Source organism: Echiichthys vipera, assembly GCF_963691815.1.
Source record: "Echiichthys vipera genome assembly, chromosome: 16".
NCBI lineage: Eukaryota > Metazoa > Chordata > Actinopteri > Perciformes > Trachinidae > Echiichthys > Echiichthys vipera.
This window is the reverse complement of record NC_139841.1, coordinates 26,425,836-26,436,563: the sequence shown is the minus strand read 5'-3', so window position 1 is coordinate 26,436,563 and position 10,728 is coordinate 26,425,836. Positions and strand designations below refer to the sequence as shown.

At 44.7% G+C, this 10,728-nt stretch overlaps 1 protein-coding gene across 2 annotated transcripts; it reads left to right on the top strand.

Moving 5' to 3' along the window:
* Nucleotides 1–367: 367 nt before the first annotated feature.
* Nucleotides 368–10,192, top strand: LOC310958620 (3-hydroxy-3-methylglutaryl-coenzyme A reductase-like). 2 transcript variants are annotated; one of them, XM_083929637.1, is made up of 20 exons: nt 368–500; nt 1,771–1,987; nt 2,186–2,297; nt 2,429–2,516; nt 2,678–2,762; nt 2,869–2,974; nt 3,585–3,691; nt 3,778–3,897; nt 3,997–4,130; nt 4,244–4,542; nt 4,670–4,824; nt 4,932–5,126; nt 5,683–5,841; nt 5,938–6,095; nt 6,216–6,321; nt 6,455–6,625; nt 6,769–6,909; nt 8,300–8,458; nt 9,073–9,227; nt 9,314–10,192. In XM_083929637.1, the coding sequence occupies exons 2-20, from the start codon at nt 1,826–1,828 to the stop codon at nt 9,423–9,425; spliced, it is 2,724 nt and encodes a 907-aa protein (XP_083785763.1). In that variant the 5' UTR covers nt 368–500; nt 1,771–1,825; the 3' UTR covers nt 9,426–10,192. The 2 variants fall into 2 exon arrangements, with proteins under 2 accessions (XP_083785763.1, XP_083785762.1); XM_083929636.1 differs by having other exon boundaries at nt 419–500; nt 1,784–1,987.
* The last annotated feature ends 536 nt before the right edge of the window (nt 10,193–10,728 follow it).

Genomic DNA, 10,728 nt, shown 5'->3' with positions numbered 1-10,728 from the left:
GATACTCTTGATTTATATGTATTTTAATTTTCTCTGAGTGTGTGTGTGTGTGTGTGTGTGTGTGCGTACGTGTGTTTGTGTGTGTGTGTGTGTGTGAGAGAGAGAGAGAAAGAGAGAGAGTGAGTGAGAGAGAGATTTATGTATTCATGTATGAAATATAGCCTATTAATACTCTATAAATGATTTCTCTTGTTGTGTTTATATTTATAGTGTTTGTAAAACACCTATCATACATCACATATATCATATATCAGATTATTCTATTACTGTTAATCCCACTGTGAATATTAAAATACGCTGAACCGTGTCCTGTCCTTACACTGAGTGGAGCGGGCGACCGGGCCAAGATGGCGGCTCCACCGCTCGTCAGCGCCAATAGGCCCAACGTTCGATGAGGCGTCTACTCTTTATGTCTATGGTTAGCCGGCTAAGCACAACTGCGAAGGGGCGTTGTTATCATGTACGGACGTCTCTGACCACGGGGACGTTTACACGTGAAGGTAGGGGAATTTAGAGGAATTTAAAGATTTGATATTAAATCTATAAAGTATAAAAATGCTTAGAAGGGGTTTTCACGCGACCTTGGTGGCCGGCTGTTACGTTATGAGACCCGGACGTGACAGCTAATGTGGCTAATGCTAACCAACGTTAGCCTCTAGTCCATAAGCATAATAAAGATTATTATTACGTCTTAAAACGTCTTTATTATGTCTATGCTCTTACTAACAAAAGCATTAACTGTCGTTTAAACACTCGTGTTGTATGACTTTATACAGGGTTCCTACGCAGTATGGAAAGTATGCAATATAATGTGAGTAATTTCCAGGTTTGGATAAGTACTGAGCAATGTTTGTGTTGTTTCCAGACTATTCTCTCACTTTCTAAAAGAAAATATATGAATATATACACAATCAAAACTAGTTTACTAACACAACACAGCCGACCTGTGGATAATATAATACTAATCAATCTGCTGTAGAGTAGATTATTCCCCCCATATGTGTCGTCTCCATTTTATTTATGATTAATTTTGATTTATCATTATTTTACTCATGATCTATTATTATTTATCATCATTTTATTTAGTTACAAGTATGTTTACTCCATCTGAAAAGACAATGAAGCAAAGACTTCTGTTCTCTTCTGTACCTCCTGGTTAATTTTCTGTCCCTACTGTAACTTCTGTAAGAGTTGCAGGTTCACACTTATTAATTTCACTCTTTTAGCATTTAGCTTGAGTAAAATGCTGTGTGTTGAACATGCGTAACATATAATAACAATAACATGCCTCAGTTTGGAGTTCACTCACTCATATGAGCTACAATATGAATGTAAAGATGATTACGTGGCAACATAATGTCAAACACAGTCGGAATTTAACATACGTGTTAAAAGTTGGATTTTAAAACCATTTATTTACATAATAAGCATCGAACAATTGGTATTCAGAGTATTTAATATTGACTGTTTGATAATGAATATAAAATCCTCTGAGAAGCCTTGATATTGAATCTGGAAAAGTCTGGAATTTAGAAATGGAAAATGTGAAGGAACCCTGTTTATGAATGTTACAGATTATAATAAAGTTAGGCTGTATATTTTGACGCATTTGTGTATTTTTTAAAGGTAGATAGCCAAGATATGTCACAACAGCTGTCAGCTTTGGTTTGGAATAATCATCTGTTTAACCAACAGAAGCAATTAGATCATCTTGTCTTGTTGTTTGGGACTGATTGGGTGTTTTTCCTCATCCTTTTTAAAAAACAACAGCAAAAACAAACAGGTGAGGCTGTGACCTTAGGTAGCAGGAAGACACCCTGAGACCATGTTGGCTCGTCTGTTCAGGCTCCACGGCCTGCTGGTGGCCTCCCACCCTTGGGAGGTTATAGTGGGCACCCTGGCTCTCACCGTTTGCCTCGTGTCTATGAACAACCTGGCAACCAGCAGCCAGATGTGCACCTGGAATGAGTGCCCCAAAGTCGAGGAGGTGAGTCTGCCTGAGAGGAGGAGGAGGAGGCGGCTGTGAGTGTGAGTGTGAGTGTGAGTGTGAGTGTGAGTGTGGGTGTGGGTGTGGGTGTGGGTGTGGGTGTGGGTGTGGTAGCTTTCCTCCAAAATGTCAAACAAGGAGAAGGAATCAGTCGAGTAGTGTTGACAGGAAGATGTCACTGTGCTTGTTTTCTTACAGAAGATCCACAGCAGTGACATAATCATCCTAACAATCACTCGCTGCATGGCCATCATCTACATCTATTTCCAGTTCAAGAATCTGCGACAACTGGGCTCCAAATATATACTCGGTCAGTGTGACGGGAGGCTGTAGGTCAAAGTTGTAGCGTTGTTTCGCATTTGAAATGTAATGGCCACAGCTGCACTATGAAAACGCCATCCACAGTAAAGAAACAACTGTCAACATTTCCTCTTCCCACAGGAATCGCAGGGTTGTTCACAGTGTTTTCCAGCTTTGTTTTCAGTACTGTGGTCATCCACTACTTTGGGAAAGAGCTGACAGGTCTTAAGTAAGTGTACTAAATGCACTAACATATATTTATTGTTCAGCAGACAGATTATGACTAATGATTACCAGTTTGCAATAGCTGTTGGGTTTTTTTCAGCCTATGGTTGAGGTTGTAGTCCGGTGTCCTTCCCTGACTGACTGATTTGTCTCTTCCCCCTACAGTGAAGCCCTGCCGTTCTTTCTCCTGCTCATTGACCTGTCCAAAGCGTGTACATTGGCCAAATTTGCCCTAAGCTCAAACTCTCAGGTAACGTTACACACCTTGTTTTGTTGTATGTGTGAACAGAAATACGATCTGTTGCCGTAGGAGGTATTTGAGGTGTTATTGATGAGTGCTGTGGTCTTGTGTGTAGGAGGAGGTGAGGGAGAATATCTCCCAGGGCATGGCCATCCTGGGCCCAACCTTCACCCTGGATGCTCTGGTTGAGTGTCTCGTCATTGGGATTGGCACCATGTCAGGTGATGAATACTGATATTTATTTCCCTGCAAAACTGTACAAGTTATGTTCTCCATTTTTTTAAAAGGGGACCTATTGTGCTCATTTTCAGGTTCATACTTGTGTTTTGGGTTTCTACTAAAACATGTTTACTTGCTTGTTTGCTATCTTTGTACTCTCTGTTGAAGCCGGGGGAGTAAAGCAGCACTTTCTACAGTGGAAAAATCTCCAATAAAGGCTTCTAAACCAAAAAAAAAATACACAATCGAGCATATTCCAACAGGAATGTGAACTGAATTTGAAGAGGAATTAATAACATTGGCAACCAAGTTTACAGGTTTCCCTGGTGTTGGGATGTAGCTACATGTGGCAGTGGGTGTGATGTAAACAGTGCAGTAGCGTGTCTTTAGCAGATGACCGTATAAAGAAATCATTAGAAACGGTCTGAAATCCGAAGTTTTTGCTCATTGGATTTACTTTTACATACGTTTACCTCATTATTTGGCAAAGTAAAGAACACCTGACACTACATTATATGACAAAAAATAAGCAAAAGAACAATAGGTCCCCTTCAATACTCTGATGCTGGTCAGTTGAGTTGACAGTTAATACTCTTTTGTATTGTTTTCCAGGTGTGCCTCAGTTAGAGATCATGTGTTGTTTTGGCTGCATGTCTGTCCTGGCCAATTACTTTGTATTCATGACCTTCTTCCCTGCGTGTGTCTCCCTGGTCCTGGAGGTAAGGACTATATGCAACATCTGTGAAAGTCTGAAAAGCCTCTCACTTTGAATGACTGCGCTCATGCTGCATATCTGTGTGTAAAGCTGTCCAGGGAAAGTCGTGAGGGCCGTCCAGTCTGGCAGCTGAGTCACTTTGCCCGCGTTCTGGCTGAAGAAGAGGACAACAAGCCCAATCCCGTGACCCAGAGGGTTAAAATTATCATGGTGAGAAACTCTTATCTTTGTTACAACAGATGGCAACAATACATGTGAAAAGAATGACAGCATGTAAACCGTCTATCTGTTTAATGATATCCTCCTCAGTCTCTGGCCCTAGCCCTGGTTCATGCTCACACTCGATTAGCAGCTGAACATCCAGGACATAATCGCTCCGTTGACGGGCCCATAGCTAAGAAACTGGACACTGGCGGTACAGTGTGGCCTCTGAAGCTCACCAGGTAAAAGCCTTAAACAAAGCAGATCGCTCATTCCACAAATGCATTCACTTGTTTTTGTCTCCTGTGCAGTAACGTACTGGTACATGACTTTGTCTCTCTTCACTTGTCACCAGCATGGACCTGGAGCAGGTGATAACTCTCGGGCTTGCGCTGCTCCTGGCTGTGAAGTATGTCTTCTTTGAACAAACGGAGACAGAGTCTTCCCTGTCCCTCATGAGTCCCATCACCAGCTCTTCTCCGACCCAGAAGCCCAGGCTGACAGAGGACTGCTGTAGGAGAGACTTCCCAGCCCAGCCCAGGATATCGAAATCCCAGATGACCATGAACAGTACCGTAGCAACCAACCCTGCCTCGCCAGCTTCCTCAGACTCTAAACCTTGCCCCGAGGGTGACGCAACATTAGGAGAGAAGGGTGAGACTTTTAATTGGTCCTGCTCGCTTTAGTGTCTGCGCTCACAGATGAAAAAAAAACAAACACTCTGATGTAAGGGCTTTGTTTATTAGCGTGTCGTTTGTTTCTCGTGATTCCTCTACAACAGAAGTGACTCAGCCTCCAGCAGCCTCGGTGGTGAACGAGCCCCGTGTTTCATATTTTGGGGAATCTCTTGCTCCGACACCTTGTGTTCCTCAAACCAGCTGTGACTCAGAGGCCCGGACGCTGGAGGAATGTATGGCCATCCTCTCAGATCCTCAGGTAAGCTGCCACAGAAGCTGGAAATCCTTGCTGAAGATATCTTTAGTTTTGTGTTCTTCTGAAGGTTTAAGGAATCACTGGTTTAGCCCTGGGTCTTTGTTTTCCAGAGGGGGCCCAGTTTTCTCAGCAATAAAGAAGTGATGAACCTGGTCACCTCACGTAAGATCCTGAACTACAAACTAGAAGCTGTTCTGGAGACTCCAGAGAGGGGCGTGGCCATCAGGAGGGAAATGCTTTCACCCAAACTGCCTGTTCTCTCGGCTCTGGCTTCCCTGCCTTATAAAGACTACGACTACACTCAGGTATTGGCAACATGCATATCTTTCACTTTCAATGGTGTCTTTTGCCGCTATCCCACCACATGGTACCGGCTCCACTCGACCTGGTGTGGTGTCTTCAGTGGCTCAGCTTTTTGGGGCTACGACTCTGGTGTAGCTCGGTGAATTTTGGCAGTTTTTGTATTTTTTAAAAACAAGTATTTCTCACGTCAGGGCACCACAGAGTGAATCTTTAGTTACAGATGTTACTTTCATACTCTCAGTGCTTTTGTGTATTTGTTCTGGTGTTCCTGCTCTTATCACCGGCTCTCTGGACTCTTTGTACCAGCGTTGTTGGCACAGAGGTCCGTCTGTAGACAATAACATTATTATTAGTTTCCTAAAAATTAACCTGAATTCATGTAGGATATTACTGCACACAGACCCTTTTCTGACATCCAACGCTGCTGCCATATGTTGTTTAATCTACACACACATTCATTTTGTTGCATTTTTTAAACCAATAAAATGTTTCTGATTTCATGTTGACGCTGCTACATCGTGTTTACTCAGTCTGTTACTTTGTGTTCTTGCCCTGTAGGTGATGGGCACTTGCTGTGAGAACGTCATTGGCTACATGCCGGTGCCAGTTGGAGTGGCTGGTCCTCTTCTGTTGGATGAGAAGCAGTTTTACATTCCTATGGCGACCACAGAGGGCTGCCTGGTAGCCAGCACCAATAGAGGATGCAGGGCACTCTCTGTAAGTGAAGGGATATCTATCTCTTGCTGTTTTTGGACTCTGTATGTGTGTGTGTGTACATGCTGTGTTGACGTTTTTTTGTCTTTTCCCGTGCAGCTGAGCGGGGGTTGCCACAGCAGGATCCTAGCTGACAGTATGACCAGGGGTCCTGTGGTGAGGCTGCCCTCAGCATGCCGGGCGGCAGAGGTCAAAGTCTGGCTCGAGACCTCAGACGGATTCAGCGTGATCAAAGAGGCTTTCGACCAGACCAGCAGGTCAGCGGAAACTCTCATAGAATGACTGATGGTTATTCCATTTCCTTTGGTCACGCCTATGAAATGTTATTGCAGTGTCGGACGACATACAGATCATACATGAATCTTTGCTCTTGGTAGGTTTGCCCGTCTGGAGAAGCTGCTGGTAGGCTTAGCAGGGAAGAACTTGTACATTCGCTTTCAGTCTCAGACAGGAGACGCCATGGGCATGAACATGCTCTCCAAGGTACGGCCACGTCTGTGCAGCACTCAATGCTACTTGTCTCTGTTCAGCTCACTCTTTTGTCTGTACATTTCCCTGCGTCTGCAGCGCTGTAAATACTGAGGTGTGTGTGCGTGTGTGCGCTGTGGTTTCCCAGGGGACGGAGCAGGGTCTGCACAGACTCCGGCAGCAGTATCCAGACGTGGAGGTGCTGTCTGTCAGTGGCAACTACTGCATCGACAAGAAGTCTGCTGCCATAAACTGGATCCTGGGTCGGGGAAAGTCTGCTGTGTGTGAGGCCACCATCCCCGCCAACGTGGTAAAGGAGGTGAAGACGACTAAAACCATCTCTTTGTGTTTTCGATTTTAACTGGAATGTATCTGGTCACATATCAGTCATGAATCAAATTAGTTTTATTTCATTACTTTTGTTCTGATTGTTTCTAAAACAACCCATCAACGTGTCTGCAGGTGTTGAAAAGCAGCACAGCATCTCTGGTGGAGCTGAACATCAACAAGAACTTGGTGGGTTCGGCCATGGCTGGCAGCATCGGGGGCTTTAATGCTCACGCTGCCAACATTGTGGCAGCCATCTACATCGCCTGTGGACAGGTAGTGCATCACTTAATATGCTCAAGTCTTTAATTATGGCATCTTGCATACAGTGTCTTAAAATATCCAGATGGTTCAGGAGCAACGTGAGAGCCTGAAATGGAACCTCTGAATATTAAAAGATCATTTTATGAAACCCACTTGTGAAGTAACCTACTCATGTGTGAATATCAACAAACATGATGCCTGTATTAAAGGCTAAATATATATGATACACGGGTCACTGAGCAGATGGAGGATGGATTTAATTTAATTTGATTTATGGTGTCAAATCATAACAGGAGTTATCACATTTCATATAGAGCCGGACAAAATCACACCCTCCTGATACATTAAGAACGCTGATAAAGCATAATGTGCATGTAATATCCAGTTGTGAAAGTTTGATTATGACACGCAAATGTGACACAGTTGATAAAACTGTCCAGTCCCAGCCTGGTCCTGGTCCTGGTCCTGGTCCAGGTCCAGTCCCAGCCTGGTCCTGGTCCTGGTCCAGTCCAAGCCTGATCAGATGCGTACATGAACTGATGAAGCCTCTTGGATGAGAGGTGAAACGTCTTCCTAGACAAATAACCAAGTCCAGTTGCTTTTGACTGAAATTGCTTTGAGGATAATGACGACCTGGACACATGAGAACCTTCACAGGCTTTACATATCACATCTAAAAACCGGTTTAGCAGAACTTAAACCTGGACACGATCTGTTGATTATTTGTTTTCAAAGACAAAACGAATCATTAGTGCTGCATCAGCACACTGAGGCCCCAGTTACATGACAACGCTCATGGGTGAAAACGACAAACTATTTCAACAGATGTGCCCTTTGTTTAGACGGCGACAGCGTTTTGAGAGCTTAAAAAACACTAAAAAGGTAAACCACCCTACGGAGTGGAAATCTTAATAACGCTCCACCGTTGTGTTTCAGTGTAAAGTGCTCTCCACACTGGCTCACGTGGCGTACGTGTTTGTGCAACATCTATGTACAGAGTTCAGGTTAACAACAACAAACATGTGGGACTGTTTCCATCAGTGGGACATTCAAGTGTCCTGGGTGGAGCCGAGGCAGTGGGGGGCTGCAGACCGTGCTGCAGATCCCCGTCACACTGTACGGCGTCCTGCTTCTCCGCTGTTAGGGAGAGAAGGAGAAGGACGTTTCCCAGCATGCACCAGCTCTGGGTGCTGTTGTGTGGAGGTGCTTCACAGCTCCACCTACACACCTGATGTGCAGACTACATCGTATTTCACACACTTATGCGTCACCGTATGCACACAGATTTACCCCCGAAGATGCTAATAAGTGAGAACGCAACAGCACTTTTGCATTTCCTCTGTAGATCACCTTTGTCTAAACAGGGCCTAGCTGAGTGATATTGCCGTATTGCTTGTTTCAGGACCCGGCTCAGACAGTGGGGAGCTCCAACTGTATCACTCTGATGGAGCCTGCCGGTCCAGAGGGGGAGGACCTGTACATCAGCTGCACGATGCCCTCCATAGAGCTGGGCACAGTGGGAGGAGGCACCAACCTGGCACCACAGCAGGCCTGTCTGCAGGTAATGTCACCCATCCTTTTAATTTTATAAGTGGAAAAGATCGTTTTACTTAATTTTTGGTTTGAGAGTTTGAAACCGACCAAGCACGCTCTTTGTTCATCTTTGTGTTTGCGTCCTCATGTTTTATAAATTAATTGAAAGTGTACCAGAGGAGCGCGGAGAAAAATATGTATCTAAACGACCCAAAAAAATCTTTAAAGACATTTTAGTAGCAAATGCGCATCAGTGATAATCTTCGCCTGAAGGTTTAACCACTCAGATGGTAGTTAGTGCATCAGTGATTTGCAGACATGTGGCAGTGCGACACTGTTAAGTAGAGAGCTAGAGGAGTGGAAGGGGGTGATGATGACCCTGCAGGGACCGTGTGATGAATCAAAAGAGCTTTCGAAAGAAATACTTCACCCTCAAATCATCATTTCAATTCAAGCAAATCGGGGTGAGCAGTTAATATACAAATGATCATCTTTAGGGTGAAGTATTTCTTTAAGACAGCTGATGAATAAGGAAAGATAAACCCACTGGACTTAAACAGGCTCTGATGAGATTGGTAACACAGTTCTTGGATGTTTGGCTGATGTAGAGCTTTCATCGAATGCGTCCGTGTATGTCTGTAGATGCTCGGCGTCCAAGGTACCAGTTCCAGCCAGCCAGGCGATAACGCCCGCCAGCTGGCCCGAGTGGTTTGCGCCACCGTGCTGGCAGGGGAGCTCTCCCTGATGTCCGCTCTAGCTGCCGGGCACCTCGTCAAGAGCCACATGGTCCACAACAGGTTCGATATTTTACTCATTTTCTTCGTGTCGTGTGAACGTCGGTTTTCCCTGTAATTTCTGACTCGCCGCTGTTTCTCGCTCCCAGATCTAAAATCAACCTGTCGGAAGCACGTTCGTCAAAGTCGGAGAACACCACGAGAGAAAATGCAGATGGTCTATCTTCGGAGTCAACCACACCGAACAAGTGCTCCAGCTAACAGAAGGGAACTTCACCATGGAGAGGAATGAATCATCCCTTAATGACCTGGTTCTAAAGGGAGTGCTGTGGGTCAAGGACATCCTAATAACCAGAGCCAACGTGCTGAGGACCACAGCCGACGCGTGCTCGCTTTTTATGTGTCGCCCCGCCGATTGCATTAAGACTTTGTGGGTTACTGATTTGTGCCATATGTCTGCAACTGAACATTGCGGTAGTGTTTTTGTTCGTCGGCACCGATCTTTCAGACAACTGTGAATTATTTATGTGGTCTGGAGCGGTGAGATCCACCGTGCTGCAAAATCTCTGTGCCTCTTACGGCCAAAAGCTAATCACTTGTACGGTTTCACCACCTTAAAATGCATTGAGACCTTTTAACATATTCTTGTCTTAGGAATTGATCTTTGCACTCGCCAAACGCTCGCTTGAGACGCCACTGTCACTGCTGTAGGTGACGTTCGCTCGAGTTTAAAACGCCAACTTTCTGCCTGAATGTATGTTGTGCTAAATCAGTGTTGTAGGAGATCGGGTGCACAACACTTCCTGATTTAAAGTGCTACTGTATACCGTGTATACTGTAGAATGACTGTGGCTGCTGGACCCAGGAAGGACAAAGAGCGTCTGCCAGCAGAGGTCGTTTTTGTCACAAAGTGACTCGATTGGACGAATTGTTACAGGCAGGCTGCTTCTTTGTTTTAAGATGAATGTGAGGACTGGAAAATTAAAGCCATATTAACTAATTTAATAAACCTTTATGGTAAACTACAATATGTGCAAAATATTTGTCGGCAGGTTGGAAGTTAAAGCCGCTGAACGCCCACACAGGTGTTTTCAGGCTATTCTGCTTGGGTTGGAGGTGGGCGGGGCTTTGATGAGTATTTGATGGGAATTTATGAGGTCATAAATGTCCGTCTACCAATAAGAATGATAAAGGTGTACTTTGTCCCGCCTTAACAGGTGATAGAGAGCTAACAGGAGACTCAGGAAGGTGTCAGTCACCCACAGTAGACACACCCAGTCTAGTCAACTAGTTCAGGGGCTTTAAAGGCGTCACTGAGAACGCAAACAGCAGGTTCCTAAAGCTGAGTCGTGGCCTACTGTCCTATTTACAGGATCGATGGCACTAATCCAGCAGACACCTCTAACTTTCTGTCAGCATTTACAGATTTTATATCACAGACGAAACCTCCACTTCTGCTGAAGTTGCTGCTTCATAAACATTATTTTTCAGGTTCGCCCAACATTTTTTATTTTGCCTTATCGGAGGTGGGAGTTCACATAATGGAAGCCTGGCATTGATCAAT

What these genes read in the sequence shown, in the direction of transcription:
- LOC310958620 (XM_083929637.1), top strand. Translation starts at nt 1,826, where the DNA reads ATGTTGGCTCGTCTGTTCAGGCTCCACGGCCTGCTGGTGGCCTCCCAC. An exon ending in GGGCTCCAAATATATACTCG is followed by an intron (nt 2,298 to 2,428) that starts GTCAGTGTGACG and finishes CTCTTCCCACAG; the next exon opens with GAATCGCAGGGTTGTTCACA. An exon ending in AAAGAGCTGACAGGTCTTAA is followed by an intron (nt 2,517 to 2,677) that starts GTAAGTGTACTA and finishes TTCCCCCTACAG; the next exon opens with TGAAGCCCTGCCGTTCTTTC.